Consider the following 17,199-nt stretch of genomic DNA (forward strand, 5'->3'; position numbering starts at 1 on the left):
AATGTTTCAAATTCAAGTTTATTTTTTATTTCATAGAGGTAATAAGCATTCTGTCATCTCGAATGAATACCAGCCAACAATAAATTCAATACACTTCTCCTGTAAATATTTACTACTATGTTCTTTCAGTCACCAACTACCAGGAAAAGCTAGAACAAATCTTTTCCCTTTCCCACTGACATTGTACAAAAATAATACGGCCCAGCTTTCAAGATGTAAGGTGTTTTCCTAAGGCTGTACTGTGCATAAGCCACTGTCCATAGTGCTCTGTGACTGCTCCCTGCATGACCTCACTGTAAGGTGTGCTGGGAAAGGGCATGTCCACAATTCACACTCTTGCACAGAAGACAACAAGTGGCCAGCACTGCACCATGTTGTTCCACAGCATCTTCCATGGCTCACATGGCTGGGACTACTCTAAAGCACACTCTAGGCTAAAGAGTTAAAAGGAGCCAGATGCAGTGGTGCACAACTGCAAGTCGGGAGCCTGAGGCAGGTCAGCCTGAGTGACACAGCCAATCTCAAACAACAACAGGGCAGCGTTTCAAGTCTTCAAGGTTTTTCTTTTGATACAAAATACACTTCTATCCTCACCTTTGAAAGTAAACACTTGGGATCCTTACATACTTCAAACCCCGTAATCCTCTTTAGACATGCCATTTACTGTAATTTTTCCCCCAGAGGTGAGACAATCTTACTCTGTAGCCCAGAGTCTTAAACTTTCAATCTTCTTGTCCTCACTTCCTCAATGCTAGGTATGCTGCCATGTGTGCTTCTGGTTGGGATTTAGGAGTGCTGTGGAGCTGGGTGAAGTGGCCTATCCCTTCAGTCTCAGCACTTTGCAGGCATAGCAGACACCCTGATCTCTGGGAGTCCCACACTAGGCAGATCTACACAGTGAGACCCAGTCTCAAAAAAAAGTTTGAGATAAAATATGTAAGAAAAAGGTCAAACGTTAGTTCAAGCAATGGCCAGGCAAACATCACCAGTGACAGTTGCACTCTTTTTTGTGATGGCACGGAATACACATAAAATTGGATACTTGTTTTCAACCATTAGCTCTGAATACTTTCAATTTGGGAAATAAATTATGAACACTCAATGAATGCTGGAGAGATGCAGCTCAGCAAAGCCCATGCCTTGAGTGTACAAGGCAAGGGGAATGATCTACAGGCCTGCAAAAAAATACACACTAAAACCACACAGAGATGAGAAGTGAGGTTTGAGAGGAGATAGGTAAGTTGGTGCTGCTTGGTCCCCACACTGGGTAGGGCTCTAGAATCTTTTTGGGACAGGTTCTTTTGCAGTCCAGTCTCGTTGTGGACTCCACTCTTTCCTGAGCGCTGAGACTGTAGGTGTGGATCACAATGCCCAGGACAAGGCTCAAGAACCAGACATGACAGGACTGAAGAGTTGAGACTCATCTGCTCACGATTTGTAAAGCTGTGTCCCTGTATGATTAATTTTAAACTATGCACATCCTCCAGTGTGTCAACACAGCTGCTTTCCGGATTACACATTAACTAGAAATTAGGTTCAACAGTCTTTCCCCCAATCACCTGGCAAAGCTGTGAAAACTGTCAAGCCTTTTTGCCAACTGCCTGCCCTCTACAGGACAACTTAGATCAGTGCACTTTGTTTTTAACAACACGGATAAATGTAAACATTCTATATCCCAAACAGAGGTCCCCTGAATAAGCTAAAAAACTAAAATTACCTCAAAACACAAACCCATCAGTAAATTAGTTTTTATCGTGGAATCAACATAGTGCCAATCCCACAAGTAAATAACTTCAGTCATCCTGAGACCTGCAATCCATATACAATTCCAGTCTCCTTTCTAACCCTAGAACAGGAGTGTGTGGGAGTAATGTCACACTCTAATGGCAATCTCTCATGATGATTTTATGGTGACATAAATCTCATTCTTTAGTCTATTTACTCTATGATGTTTTCTTACACATAAACACAAGTCATAACAGATTCATGCTGAATATTTGATAGTAAGTCTCTTCCCACAGCACTGAAACGTCTCTTGAATTTTTTTCTTCTGTGAAACTATCAAGTTGTTCATTTGTGGCTCATCCCCATGCCTGTGATTTGCAGTAATGCAGGACCAGTTTACCATCACTGCCAAAACACTATAAAAAAAGAAAAAAAAGGCAACATATAAAACATTAATTCTGTTAGATTAAGAGTCCTATTGGGTTGGTGAGACGGCTCAGCAGTTAAAAGCACTGGCTGTTCTTCTAGAGGTCCTGGGTTCAATTCCAAGCTACCACAGTGGCTCATGTCCATCTATAAAGGGATCTGATGCCCTCTTCTGGCATTCAGTTGTATATGCAGAAAGAGCACTCATACATTCTATAACATACTACCTTTTCCAAAAGCTGTCTCTTCCTATCACATCCATCACTATTTATAAACATTCAACAAAACCAGGGTGCCCTGGGTGTGGCTTCAATACTTCCATTGTCTTTACAACCTCTCTGAACATGAAGTACTTTCAGCTCCTTCCCAGTGGTGCTAGCATATATATTAATGATTACTGCCAGGAAGCAACACTGTTGAATAAGGTCATTTTAGTGCATTTTAACCAAATTTTTGGAGCACTCCACTATAGACAGTAATAAATAATGCAGAAGTGATACAGATTAGACGAAAATTCTAAGAAAACAATGACTTTTAAACAGAACCTATTTCTTGACTGTTTAAGCTTAACTTATTGATAAGACTTTACTCTGAAGGTGCTCACGACATAACAGAACAAGGTTCTCCTTCTACACTGATAATTAAGATGGCATGCCATCTCTTAAAGACGTTGTGAATTAGCGACTCACACTATACACAGACATGGTGCCCGTGGGGTGAGGGTACTTACCTCATATAGAGTTCCAACTTCTTGGTCTGGGGAAGGGGCAAAGGACTGATTCACATAAATAAACTATAGGGAAGCAAAAAAGAAATGGATTCAAAATGGTATTATAAAATACAAGGCTTTGTTCTCAGGTTTTTGTAATAACTAAGACACTTTTAAATGTGTTATGTGTGTGCATGTGCACATGCAAGCGCACATGCGTGCACAGCAGAGAGAGAGAGAGAGAGAGAGAGAGAGAGAGAGAGAGAGAGAGAGAGAGATTGAGTGACACTGGGTGTCTTCCTTGATGGCTCTCTTGCCTTACTACTTTGCGACAGAGTCTCTCTCTCCCTGAGTATGGAGCTCGTCCAATGGCTAGAGAGGCTGGCCAGTGGGATCCAGGATCTCCCCGCCCGGAGTTGAGGTTACATATGTGAGTACAGGGCCCCGAGTGTAAGTGCTGGGGCCCTGTACTTTGTTAAATGGAAGGCACTTTATAGACTGATCTATTCCCCCAGATAAATACATTTTAAGTAATTGTCCACAAATAGCTTTTGCAAGGATATTCAGAACACTACCAAAATGCACAGGATTCAAGGCCAGTCTAAATAGTGAGAGTACCTCAAAAGAAGAAAAAAGTCCCACTGAGCCACAATAAAGGATAAAATTTCTTCTAATTACTTCACATATGCAGTTAAAAATTAATATATTTGATATTAGGTATTTTCTTTGGTTATTTTACATACATTTTTCTTTCTTTTTGACCTTTACTACTTTTGAAAAATTTCAGGGGTACTGAATTTCAAGCTGGACACTATTAGTATTAAATTACTTGCAGACAAAAAGAATTCATTGTTCCAGACTTTAATCTGCTTTAAATTAAAATATTTCTAGTACTTAAAAAATTCCTAAAGATATTAAAGCAAAAGGTCACAGTACCAGAGATGCTTTTGATCAACTATTTTTTTTTAGAAAATAGAAGGAAAGTGGAATGTAGCATACAACATTCACCTCCAGATCTAAGAATAAAGTATTTTATGCTCAACAATCTTATTTCTTTCTCTTTTTTTAAAGAAAGAGTATGTTATTTATACAACAATAAATGTTGGTTAATTTTTTTCTCCTTCAGTACTGAATGAAACAGTTAAGAGTCCTCGAGTTAAATACAAACATTTCAAAGCCTATCCTATGTATACAAATGGGACTGAAGATAAAAGTATTTGTATCTCATGGGGCTACTTAAAAGATAAAATACATATCAAGTAATATATAATGCCAAGCATAGTTGTGTTTTAGTGATGATTTAGTTACAGAAGGACTACATACTATGGTCCTGTAAGCTCCTACCTTCATATAATGTTCTGTTCTAGTTTGCATAACCATACTCTAAGATGTTCACACCAGAATAAAACTGTCTAATAATGCATTTCTCAAATGTATCTATTGTTAAATGATGTGAGTGCTTGATATGCAAGCATGAAGACTTGGGTTCTAACCCTCATATACTCCACGAAAATCTAGGAATGGTAGAACATGCTTGTGATCCCAGCGCTGTGGAGCTAGAGACAGGTAGACCTCTGAGACTTACTGGGTAGCCAGACTAGCCTACTTGGTGAAGTTTAGGCCAATTAAACTGTCTCGAACAAAACAAAACAAGATGAATGGCAAATGAAGCGTGCCACTGTACCCAAGGTTCTTCAAAGAAACAAACCTGTTACTAAAAATACCATCCCAATGCAGTGCTTACATATACTACACTGTGAAATAGGCAGACACTATGTGAAAGATACACTGCTAACCTGATGAACGGGGACAAAAGTAATAGAGAATCAAAGTAAACTAAACAAACTTTACTAACATAAAGAGGACACAGTGCTCAATGACAAGTATTTTGCATAAATATTCAGTGATATTTTGAGGAAAGTAATTAAAACCCCAGACTTAGAAAAAAAATATCCTGGACAGCAGTAATAGTAATAATAAAGATAATGTTAAGGGCTATCAAGCTGACTGGACAGGTTAGGGCACCTCCTGATGACCTGAGAGATTTCCAGGAACATGGTTGAAAGAGAACCCACTTCCAAGGATTGTCCTCTGACCTCTGCATGAACATCCCAACCTCGAGAATCTTAAAAAGCTTGAGATAAACATTAAATAATAAAAAACAACTTTTAGGTAGCCAAGTGAATCCAAATGTCTCATTCCAGAGCTTCTCAAAGTATCTTCTGATACAGTACATAGGTCTCACCCCAGATGAGAGGACAGGAGAGAAGAAAAGCAATGTGTAGCTTTGTGTGCACATGTGTTACCCACGGCTGCCTAGATGCTGCTGTGAATTTTTATAGGCAAACAATCATTACTGTCTTCATACCAACTGTTCTGAGGCCACCAGTTTAAGGAACTTTTTGATGAAGTCAATGAGTCCTTGGATGGTCCGGGTTCGCTCCACAGCCCATTTCTTTGTTTTCATTATAGGAGTGTCTCCTACAGCCTTCAGCAGGATGTCAACTTAAAAAAAAAAAAAGACAACTGTACTGAAACATCTGATGAGAATGTGATGTTCAATGGTTCAGAAAGCTTAAACCTTTTATCTTCAGAGTTCATGTAATTAGTACTCTGGAGCTACATCAGAGACATAAAAATATTAGTCTCTTCCACTATTTTACCCCTTGATCCTACAAAGTTCTCCCTATAGGATTAAACTTTAAGACACACTTTGGCACAACAGAATTTTAAAGATAAGAAACAGAACTGGCCATGATATAAAACAACACCTAAATAGCCCAGAGAAACAAATCTCTCGCCCTTTCTCCCGCCTAACTGGTGTTTTGTAAAAGTAGGGTGAAGGGTCAGGTGATACTGCTGTGGCCACTGTGACATGGCAAACCTTTCTGGAGAGCAAAAGGCTAATACATATCTAACATTCAGATCTGCCTTGACTCAAGACCATACTACGTAGAGTCTTAAAAAGCTTGAGATTTATAGATTCACTTAGAAGTATGTCACCTTCATCAAAGCATATACTTTTACAGGGAAAAGCAGTAAATTTATATATTCAACATACACATACAGATGGGAAAAAATAAAGTACGAGATGCTTTATGACAGAATTTATTAAATACACATTCCAAACTGGGTCCAAACTGTGGCTCTGTCACTTGTTAGAGCTACAAGCTTTGTAATCTTTCATTCTCAAAACCCTATAACACACCTACTTCCTCACAAGGTTGATGTGACCATTGAGTTAATGTATGTGCACAACAGTACCCAGACCAGACTTATAGTCAGAGCTTTAAGATTATTACATAGCTGCTTAAAAACACATTATAAAGGTGGCCAATAGTTTAAGTTGACAAAATGTACAAAATAAAAATCATGTGTATATAACCTCAACTTCATTAACAAAGTATTACAAACACATACTAATATTAGTATTGATACACATCAAAATGTTTTCATAGTCATGACATGGCTTTCTGTAAATACCAATTTTTTAATAATTATGTAATAATAATAATAATAATAACCTATTATTTAAAAAAACACAATCGGAGGCTCAAAAGATGTTTCAAAGATTCAAAAAAAGATATGTGTATCCTTAATTAAATCCTTATGTCCCTTTAAGAGAGAGCTACAACAAGGGCTGGTGAGATGGCTCAGCGGGTAAGAGCACCCTATTGCTCTTCTGAAGGTCCTGAGTTCAAATCCCAGCAACCACATGGTGGCTCACAACCATCCGTAATGAGATCTGACTCCCTTTCTAGAATGTCTGAAGTCAGCTACAGTGTAATATAATAAATAAATAAATATTTAAAAAAGAGAGCGCTACAACAAAAGCTTCCCTGGAAGAGCTGAACTGCTGCTACCACACCTGCCCCATTTGCTTGTATTCAAAGATGGGATCAATTTATCCAAATTTCTTCCAGAAGCCAGGCGTGGTGATTCAGGTTTTTAATCCTAGCCTCATGAAGCAAAGGCAGGTGGGCTGGTCTACAAACTGAAATAAAATACAGGCTCCTAGAACATGTCACGCAGCTTATCTTTCTAAAGAACAATCTAAGCATCCTTTCATTATTTTGGGAACATTGGATAAGTTGGAAAGGAAGAAAGATGATTTTGATTAGCCTATCTTTCATACCTTTGTCCCTAGTTCCCTCAACCCCGAGGCAATCAGTAACTCAGTGGCAATTAGGCACCAAGTTGCACTACTGAAGACAGAAGAGCCAGAAGGAAAGAAGCTAGAGAAGTGTTTATTATAATAATAATAATTATTATTATTATTACTATATTACAGCTACAGTTCCCAAATGATTTGCTTATAGCTCAGAAGCCTGGTTACATGTTAGCATCAACTGGAGAACAGTTAATATACACAGCAACCAAACTGAAATCTTTTGCAAAGTAGGATCTTAGCACTGGTATTCAAAAGCTTAGTTAGGTAAGCCTGTTAATACTGTGCCACTAGGGTCCTTCTCATAAAATTCTCTACATAAGGATAAAAACAGGAATTCAATCTGTAAAAAAAAAAAAGAAAAGAAAAAAGACAAAAGACAAAAGTAAAGGAAAATATAGATCCAAATAAATAGTCATCTCAGGCAATAGCTTGGATTATGGGTCATTTTAGTTAGAGTTGACTATAAGAAAAATCAGCAAGTAAACATATTTCAAGGAAAAGGTAAACTTTGTCCTTATCTGTTCTCCTTTCAGAGACATAAAATGTAGCTCTGGATGTGGTCTCTGCTCCTTAATCTCACCACCTTGTTTATGCTGCCTGGGAGAATTGTCCCCCAGCATTGCTGGGGGGGCGCAGGCATATGGAGCTCAGGAGTAGAACGTTACAAAAGGTCCACGAGTTCAATCCCCAACTCAACAAGAAAGAAAAAAATAGACTAACTCCACAGTGTTCAGTGCAAGTTAATCTGAATTTCCTTTACTTTCCAGTGGCAAGCACAACCCTATGACAATACAGAGGTTGAGGACAACTAGTTCAAGTAATTCAGTGACTTACATAAGGCATGAAAAGCTAGCAAAAAGGTAACACCTATACCTTTAGTTTCCCCTTAGCAATCTTCAGTATCTAAAGTTCCAGTTTTTTATTCTTCTTGTTCTAAAAAATAAATTAATATTCAGTTGGGACAACCCCCTAGGGAACTCGCCCGAATTCGTGGACTGTAACCCACTGGTCACCCCTGTCACTTTAAAGTTTTACTCCAGTGACCAGTCTTGGGTTAAGTACCTGGAGCTACTGAGATCCCACTTGGCTCCCACCTTCAAAGACCAAATGCTGTAAAAGGTGCCAACGATGGGGAACCACTCGGTTCACCTAAGCACTCAAACGGTGCTGTAAGACCACTTTTGTGAAACCCGAACAGGAGCCACACATTGTTATTAAGTCTCCATACCTTCCAGGAACAAGTCTATTTCCTAAACCTCATGTATCCTACAAACCATGTTTTTGAATCTACGCTGAACTTATAACCCCATGACGTATGCCTTTCTAAACTCCCGAACACCCGTGATGACTCCCCTTTCACATGATGCATCCTTACTCTTATGCTCCCCACACGTGGCCTTGAGACCTGAGTCCCCTACTCTTCTATCTAGATGCTAACATTCAATTATCTTGGCAGTTGTTTTCAATCAACTCTAACCCTTCCACTTAAAAAGGACCTCAAAAGCCAGTGAGGGCTGCTCTCTAAAACCCCGATTTAGGGGCAGGCAGTCGTCTGGTCAGTCCCTTTTGCATTTCTAAATACAGCTTGGTTTCCTCGGACAGCCGTGTAAACGTTACCCTCGTCACACACCTCAGGTCTAACACTTTTGCTCAAGTCTAAGAGTAGAAAGCGCACCTCTGCGATGCGCCCATCTTTAGCTTTTGCTTCTTTGCGAGTCTCCCGCCCCCGCCCACAAAGGGATGTTGACATTACTTTTTTTCTTGGTGTCTCCGGGAGGTTCCTCGGTACCGGGCGAAACTGCAGTCGAGGACGGGGGCTCTGGGGTGGCTGTTTCCGGGGAGAGTTCCGGAAGGCTCTCGCCGCCGGCTGCGGCCGGAGCCGCGGGGAGCTGCAACACCGCTTCAGAGTCTTCCGACATCTTTGCAGGCTGCGAGTCGGCGGCGGAAGTGACGTGACAGCGTGAAGGGGGTTGGGCCTTGTCCCAGGAAGCGTCGTGAAGGAGGTGGGACCCGGATTAACAGTGCAATTTTTGGGGATGTCTAGAGAGCGGTCCAGGTAGATATCCTGTTGGAAACACGGTAGTTAACCGAGTAGGGAGCGTTATCTAGTCGCAGCGAGTTCTGAGGGGCTTCCGTGACGCGCCTCCGTGAGCAGCCATAGGACCACGTACCCCTCCGGAGAGTTGGCTGGCTCCGGGACGCTTCCGTTTCCTCCCGGCCCGCCCCCGCCCAGGCCCCGCCCCCAGGCCCCGCCCCCAGGCGCGGGAGCGCGCGCGCGCGTGCGGGAGGGGGCGGGTGGGGAAGCCGCGGCACCAAGCTCCCGGAGGCGAGGCTCGCGCGCCCGCCCCCGCCCTGGCCCCAGCGCCCACCCGGTCGGCCCCGGCCCAGCCATGATCAAGGCCATCCTCATCTTCAACAACCACGGGAAGCCGCGGCTCTCCAAGTTCTATCAGCCCTACGTGAGTATGCCCCTGCCGCGGAGCCCCGGGCGAGGGCGAGCGCCGGCCGCCGGGCAGCGCCCAGCGGCTTCCTCCGAACGACCCTCGCGCCGCCGCGGCCCTCCCGGCGTCCGACTTCTCGCGCCGCGGGCTGTCAGCTCGGACGGCGGGGAGCCGCTGCCACTCCCCGCCGGCCGCTGGCGGTCAGTGGGCGAGGCGGTTTCTCCGTCTCAAGGGGCGCTGCCCACCTGCCCGGTTTCTCAGGCCGGCCCCTCAGTCCCACACCGCGGCCGAGCCGCTGTTTTCCGGTCGGGCGACCGCAGCGGGTATAGCCGGTGTCCGGTCCCGCTCCCTGCAGCCCAGGCTGGCCCCGGTGGACCGCTTTCTGTCGTCCGCGGACAGATGGGCCACCGTGTCCGCCCTAATCCTCTCCGAGCTCAGCAACTTTGGCTCGCCGCACGCCCTGGCCAGTCTGTCCAGGGTGTTTCCATACGGAAGCATCGGAAGCCCAGTGTGACTTCCCGGTGGCGATTGAAAGAAGACATTAAGGGGGTTGGGGGTGGGGGTGCTGAGGTTTTTCTTGGACTTTTAACCTACTGTGTGAATTTACTCTTGACATAATTGGCAGCGTACGTGGTTGACCCATCAGAAAGGGTTTCTGTATCTGGGGATCAGCGATTTCATTTTGTATGGTTTTTCTTTTTAAACCAGAACATATGGACATTTACCCTGGGTTTTAGTATAAACGAAGTAGCATCTGTGAAAGTTCTCTTCTAGAACTGTGAACATTGTTTAATATCGCTAGGAGCAGATGACTGAAACGTCGCGAAGATAATTTATAAGCGTTCGAGGAGAGGTAATAGGTTTCTATGCCTTACCTGAGGGCAAAACTAAATACTAGGTCTGAACTGCCATTTGTAGGGTGAATGGCAGCTCTGTCGCTGTTTGTGCTATCTTGGGGCGTTTTGCTTTTATAGCCAGACACGGACTTTCAATTTAGTGTTGAAGACGTGCCAAGACCAACACTTTAAGCGCATGGCCCCAGATGGAAATTATTCCTGCCATTAAAAAATGAAACGTGAAAATGTCAGTTTGCCTGAAGTGATAATGCAGTCTGTGGAGGTGTTGGTTGAAGTGAGAAACAGAGCCGTCTCATTCCCTTAAGCTGCTTTGCGTTTCCTAATGACAAAGAACACTTTGCTCTACTTTTGTGTGGGTTTTTAGTGTGGCGTAACTTAAACGCTAATGGTCTGTTTAAAAATTCTAGATCATTCTTGAATCCAAAATAAAATTCTAGTTGTTCCCTCTGAGGAAAATGGCATTACCTTGATATCATTACCTAATAGATACCTAAAATGTCAACGAGCTCTTGCTGAGTCCCTTTGCTGGGTAGAAAAGGTAGGTTCCAGTAATGAATTAAGTTGAAAAGAGTTTTTTTTTTTTGTTTTTGTTTTCCATATTTAAAGTTAGTAATTGTTTTGGCTTGATGGTGAAGGCCTGTAATTCCAGCTACTCAGAAAGCTGAGGCAGGAGCATTGGAAGTTCAAGGCCCTGGCTACTATGTTCAAGAAATTTGGTGAGACCTTGTCTCAATACAGAAAATAAAAGGTGGACCAGTGATAGTGCGTCTAATGTCTACAATGTCCTGGCTCCAATCCCTAGTCATAAAATTAATTATTAAACATTACTCAATTATTCAATTCTTAAACAGAATAATGCATCCCTTGGCCAATCTATAATAAAATTGTAATCACTGCATAGGTAGAATTAAATCATGAAATATGAATTTAACTTGAAAGTCTAGAGTTACAGCTGTCTTTTACCTTTAATTATTGGATAGTAGTGAAATCCTGTGTGGGACACGGCAGTTGAAGGAGCTGTAGTGGTATTATAGTGGCCATTGCCTGAGTGGCGGTACTGCTGGAAATGTGAAGACGGAAAGTTTTTAAAAAGTATACTGGGTGTGTAGAGGTGGCACACCAAAGGCTGGTTCTTTGTGTCAGTCTTTACAAATCGGATTTCCCTAGCCATGGGCTAAATCATCTCTCAGAAATAATGGAGAGTAATTTATTGTTTTGCTTCTTGCACTAGACTGTTACCCCTGTGAGGGCAGATACTATTCTTCATTTATGTATTCCATTGTCAGCTTGTCATGTGCACTGCATGTCTGCCACGTGTAGGCACTGTATGTGAACAAATACATCTTCCTTCTGCTTTGTGGGTGCAACCATGGCTAGGGAATAGCCTATACGATATTTCAGGTTTTAATACTAATAAGTGATGTGGAAAAAGTAAAGTGGGCTGGAGAGATGGCTCAGCGGTTAAAAGTGCCGACTGCTCTTCCAAAGGTTGTGAGTTCAAATCCCAGCAACCACATGATACCTCACAACCATCTGTAATGAGATCTGATGCCCTTTTCTGGGATGTCTACAGAAGATAGCTACAGTGTACTTACATATAATAAATAAATAAATCTTTAAAAAAATAAGTAAAGGAAGAGAAAGTGGGAGGAAGAAATTTGACAGTCAGTTACTTTCTCATCAAAAAGTAATTGTTAAGCAAAGTGTGGACTGTGGTGAGAAAGGCAGCCTTGCAGAGAGATACCTAAGAAAAAGGGCATTCCAGGCTGAGGAAAATGAGTATACAGATCCTGATGCAGAAGTGGAGTGTTCGAAGAGTGAACAAGAATACAAGCATTGCAAATGGAGGCTGTGGGGAAGCATTGTTGGGAAGAGCATTTGTTTGCGTAGGTCCTTCCCTAGGTAATCCCTTTCTTCGTGACATGTCTAAAATAGAATTTTTGCTCTTTGCCTAGCCCCAAACACCAAATTCACATTTTCTGAAGGAATTTACCTGCTGCTATTCTTGTCTTAGAATTTTATTTTTTATGGTATGGTATTCTGTTTCACTGCCCATAACTCCTTAGAATATCCTATAGAATTTTTGATTGAAGTTACAATTTAAGTATTTTTGTGTTACCTCCAGCAGTCAACATTAAGTCTTTAGTGTATTAAACTTTTTAAAAAGTTAGTTTTTCTTTGTGTGTGTGTGTGTATGTGCGTGTGTGTGTGTCTGACATATCTGCATGTACTGCATGCATGCTGGTGCCTGCAGAGGCCAGAAGGAGTGGGTTCCTCTTGAACTGGAGTTTCAATCGGTTGTGAGCTGCCTGAAGTAGGTGCTGGGAACCAAACTTGACCCCTGCACGAGCAGTAACCCAACAATCTTCTCTAGCCCCTGTAGTAAACCAGTGGGTTGCTGTTGAAGGCATTACTTTGGGATAAAACTTGGATTAAAAATGATTCGTTAAATTTCTTTCCTACTGTTAACATTTAGTCCTTCATTAAGCAGAGATTTTCTGAATATGTATATTGCCCAAAAGTAATGAAGTTACCAGAGTAACTTCAGCCATTCCTGGGCTAGGGTGAAGGAAACCTCTAAGTCATGTTCGTCAAGACTGGCAGGATGGCTCAGCTGCTGAGACCTTTACTGTCCAGCCTGGTGACCTGAGCTCTGTCCTCAGAACCCGTGTGGTGGAAGGAAAGGACCCCTCTTGAATGTCGTCCTCTAGCCCTTTGGTGTCTCCCTCACACAAGTAAGTTAATATATATATTTTTTAATTTAAAAGGAAGTATATTATATTCAGTAGACTAACAGTTTCAAGTTAAGTAAATTAGCAATATATATGGGTATTTCTAGGCCAGCAGTTTTGAACCCTGGCAGGGTGCTGAGGTCTGAGCTCAACATTCATGGTTAATACTCAGTTTGAAAATTGCTTAGCTTTAACAACACGTTCCCTACCACGATAGGCTTTTACTCTACATTTAGGCTTCTTCAGGTGGTTATCTCTATTCCTTTGTAGTGTAGATGTTGTGTTGTCATAGGTAATAGGTCATGTCTGTCAACTGATGTGTGCCGTTTGTGTCATATGAGGTAACACAAGAATTTTGCTAGTCTTTGCTGAGCTAAAGTTTTGGCTCATTCTGCTAGAGTCAAATACTAAGGAAGGGTGGGCTCAGTACTTCCCCTTTTATTTTGCCATCTGTATCTTTGAGATTGTCACTACAGAAGTTCCTAATTCGTGTGTGCACGTGTGTGTGTGTGTGTGTGTGTGTGTGTGTGTGTGTGTGTACACTCACACGTACATGTGCATTTTATATTTCTAGGGATGCTTAGCCACAGCAGTCTGGCAGTAGTGACTTTTATTCTTGTTACCTAGAAATTTTAATTTTAATTTTTATTTTTTTTCTCCCCGAGACAGGGTTTCTCTGTGTAGCCCTGGCTGTCCTAGAACTCATTCTGTGGACCAGGGTGGCCTCGAACTCGGAAATCCACCTGCCTCTGCCTCCCAAGTGCTGGAATTAAAGGTGTGCACCACCACTGCCTGGCTAGAAATTTTTAGTATATTACTGACACTCGATCCAATTTGTATTTTTACATAGCTGTTAAGCAAGAATGCAACAAAACCTCCTTGAGCTACATGATTTCTGTATTATTGGTAAGCCATAACATAGTCTTTAGTGAATCATACTAATAAAGTGGGAATATGTGAGTTGCTGTCCTTGTTTCCACAGATATTAAAGATTACCACACAATTAAAGTATAAGCATGACATTTGTAAACTGTAAAATGCATGAGTTACCCCACAATATCCTTATAACTTGTGTTTAAGTATTAGGTTGTTTAACAACTTCAGATTCTAGAAGGGACTATGTTCTTTAAGTCCTTAAAATATAAAATAGGGGGTTTTGAATGTATAGTTTTTCTTTTAAAAAGTTATATCTAGCCGGGCGGTGGTGGCACACACCTTTAATCCCAGCACTTGGGAGGCAGAGGCAGGTGGATTTCTGAGTTCAAGGGCAGCCTGGTCTACAGAGTGAGTTCCAGGACAGCCAGGGCTACACAGAGAAACCCTGTCTCGAAAAAAACAAAAAACAAAACAAACAAACAAACAAAAAACAAAACAAAAAATGAAAAAGAAAAGAAAAGAAAAGAAAAGAAAAGAAGTTATATCTAGGGGCTAGAGAGATGGTTCAATGTTTAAGAACACTGAGTGTTCTTCCAAGGGTCCTGAGTTCAATTCCCAGCAACCCCATGGTGGCTCACAACATCTGTAAAGGGATCTGATGCTCTCTTCTGTTGTGTCTGAAGACAGCTATAATGAACTTATATACATAAAATAAATAATTCTTTAAAAAAAAAAGTAGTTCTATCTATGCTGTTGGTTTCTTTTTTAGTGACTTTCCTTTTAGTGACAGTGTGGCAGGTAGGATAGTTAAATGCATTCTTTTCCATCCTTTTTTACTTTTTCCCTGGGCTGGGGGTGAAACCCAGAACGTTCGTATGCTTGGATGTGCTGTACCACTTGGATGTGCTACTCCCCCAGCCAGTTGTTATTCAGTGTGGCACTCAGCTGTACTCCCAGTACTTACAACCATGTGGTTGCTGGGAACTGAACTTAGGACCTCTGGAAGAACAGTCAGTGCTCTTAACCACTGAGTCATCTCTTCAGCCCCAACAATTACTTAACTCCTGAACCATTGCTCTAGCCCTCTACCTTAACTTTTGACACAGGGTTTCCTCACTGAAACTCTGCTTCCTCTATCAATTCAAACTCCTGGCTAGGAAGTACCAGAGAACTTCTTGTCTTTACTCCCTTGGTTCTGGGATTAGCAGCACATGCTACTGCACTTGGTTTTTTAACATCAATACTAAGGATCTGATTCTAGGCCGTCATCATGCTTACACAGCAATCAGTTCCTTGCTCTGTTCTATGAGTCTTTACTTCATTCCTCTGGACTATTGTAAATTCTTAAAAGTTCCCTCCAATCTCTTCTGTAGATATTTTTCTGAAGTTTTTTTTCTAATTTATATCCTGAATTTGAAAATTTCTTGAGTTTACAATTTTCATGATACCCTCCTTAATTTCTGAATTTTGATTGTTTCGTGGTATACTTTTCTCCTGAGTGTTTCAGATACAGAGCTGAGATTCTGCTGCTAGAATTTGGAGTCTACAAAGGAGTCTATTCAGGCATGTTGTTTTCAGTATGTAGCAGGAATAAAAACGATTCTAAGGAAGCACGGAGGCAGAAAGGACAGCTTTTTCTCTCAGAGTCAGAAAAGTGCACAGAGTGATAAAGGTTAGCTGAGATTTAAGGAGGTACTGATAGCAAATAGGGTGAACGAGGTGTTTCAAGACAGAGGGAGGAAGCTGAAGAGATCTGTGAAAAATTCATTGTGGCTGATCTGCTTCGGTAGGGGAGAGCAGCAGGCGAGAAAATGTCGGGGAGAGCAGCAGGCGAGAAAATGTCACAGGTGGTCCAAAGGGGATTTGGAAGATGCTTATGGTGTGGAAGGGAGTTTTACATATGAATTTTGAATCTTTTCACTTTGCTACATGTGGTTGGTTCATGCACACATTCTCTGTCTGTCTCTGTCTCTCTCTGACACACACACACACACACACACACACACACACACACACACACACAATCTTTGAAAATAGTTTTTTTAGATCTTTTTCTCCAGTTTGGATTCATATTGGTAGGTCTTATTTTTATCAGAACCTGTTTTTAGGTAGGGTCTCAAGTCCTTCTGTGCCCAGTGACCAAGGTTTTCCTTTTAACCAACCATGATGGGGTTAGTATTACTGAACCTATGAAGTGGATGTCAGGAATAAGGGATGGAGAAGGATCTGACCAAAGGCTCAACTAGAGATGGTTGGGAGCTGTGGAAACTGAGGATCCTAAAACACCCTTCTTAGGATGCCCTCTAAGAAGTACGGATGTCACCCCAGTTCCACTTAAACTTTCTAACAGGAATCCCTTTACCCCGCCTTGCTATTTATTGTTGTAATTTACTGATCTTAAAATACTGCATCATAGATGTCTCTTTGGTCAAAGAGAGATTGTAGCATTCTTCCCCATCTCTACTTGCAGGGTCCCGTGGGTGCAGGTGCCAGTAGGAGCCCTCCTCTATTTCACTTATCTCTCTGACTACAGTGGCCTCAGGTTGGGTTCCATTCCATCTTCAAGTACCTCCAGAGGCATATCTATTTCATTTAATTGAAGTTGGAAGAGGATTGTGTCCTACTTTTCCACCCTTCCCAGAGCAAGGGAGGGATATGGGCACATTGAACATACTTCTCTAGTTTGGATATATTCAGGTGAATGCGTCAGACTCATAGCCTTAATCTGTATTTTCTCAAGTTTTGGTTTACCTGCAAACTTCAGGCTTTCTCTATTGTCCCCACACTCAAATATAGTTGATAACGTTTCCTGAAGTATCTAACTAATGTTACTTCTCTGCTCAGTTTAGTCATTTGTAAACAGCAGTCTGGCTAGCTGATGTCTATTTTCCTTATTTACAAATGTGTCTGAGTGTTCTGTTTCTCATTTGGTTTTGAAGATAGAAATAAGTTATTTTCATTGTAGTAGTAAACTGTGGTGATTTTTTTTCCCACTTTCATCAAATACTGTAAGTTTTTGCTTCTGTAATTTGAATTTGTTTTTCAAGGACCTTTTCCTCTTCTGCCAGAATTTTCCAGATTAAAATTACTACCTTTTATTTTCAGAATGTCTTAAAATACTGTTAAACCTGCAAACTTGATGTTAATGCATATGAACTACCCTTCCTCAGAGTGAAGATACACAGCAGCAAATCATCAGGGAGACTTTCCATTTGGTGTCTAAGCGAGATGAGAATGTCTGTAATTTCCTAGAAGGAGGATT

General features: G+C 41.6%; 2 protein-coding genes across 4 annotated transcripts in view; one reads left to right on the plus strand and one right to left on the minus strand.

Moving 5' to 3' along the window:
• Nucleotides 1-9,197, minus strand: Atg12 (autophagy related 12). 2 transcript variants are annotated; one of them, XM_021214890.2, is made up of 4 exons: nt 8,785-9,184; nt 5,229-5,365; nt 2,882-2,944; nt 1-2,141 (listed from the first exon to the last, which is right to left on the minus strand). In XM_021214890.2, the coding sequence occupies exons 1-4, from the start codon at nt 8,948-8,950 to the stop codon at nt 2,082-2,084; spliced, it is 426 nt and encodes a 141-aa protein (XP_021070549.1). In that variant the 5' UTR covers nt 8,951-9,184; the 3' UTR covers nt 1-2,081. The 2 variants fall into 2 exon arrangements, with proteins under 2 accessions (XP_021070549.1, XP_029403100.1); XM_029547240.1 differs by lacking the exons at nt 1-2,141; nt 5,229-5,365 and having other exon boundaries at nt 2,883-2,944; nt 8,785-9,197.
• A 93-nt stretch (nt 9,198-9,290) lies between these two features.
• The window catches only part of Ap3s1 (adaptor related protein complex 3 subunit sigma 1), a 38,539-nt gene continuing 30,630 nt past the window's right edge, over nt 9,291-17,199 (plus strand). For both annotated transcript variants that reach the window (XM_021214408.2, XM_021214410.2), the window contains exons 1-2: nt 9,291-9,490; nt 17,108-17,199. In XM_021214408.2, the coding sequence (XP_021070067.1) occupies nt 9,422-9,490; nt 17,108-17,199 (161 nt within the window). In that variant the 5' untranslated portion in view covers nt 9,291-9,421. The remainder of the gene's footprint in view (nt 9,491-17,107) is intronic.

This window comes from Mus pahari, chromosome 15 (genome assembly GCF_900095145.1).
Source record: "Mus pahari chromosome 15, PAHARI_EIJ_v1.1, whole genome shotgun sequence".
NCBI classification, from domain to species: domain Eukaryota; kingdom Metazoa; phylum Chordata; class Mammalia; order Rodentia; family Muridae; genus Mus; species Mus pahari.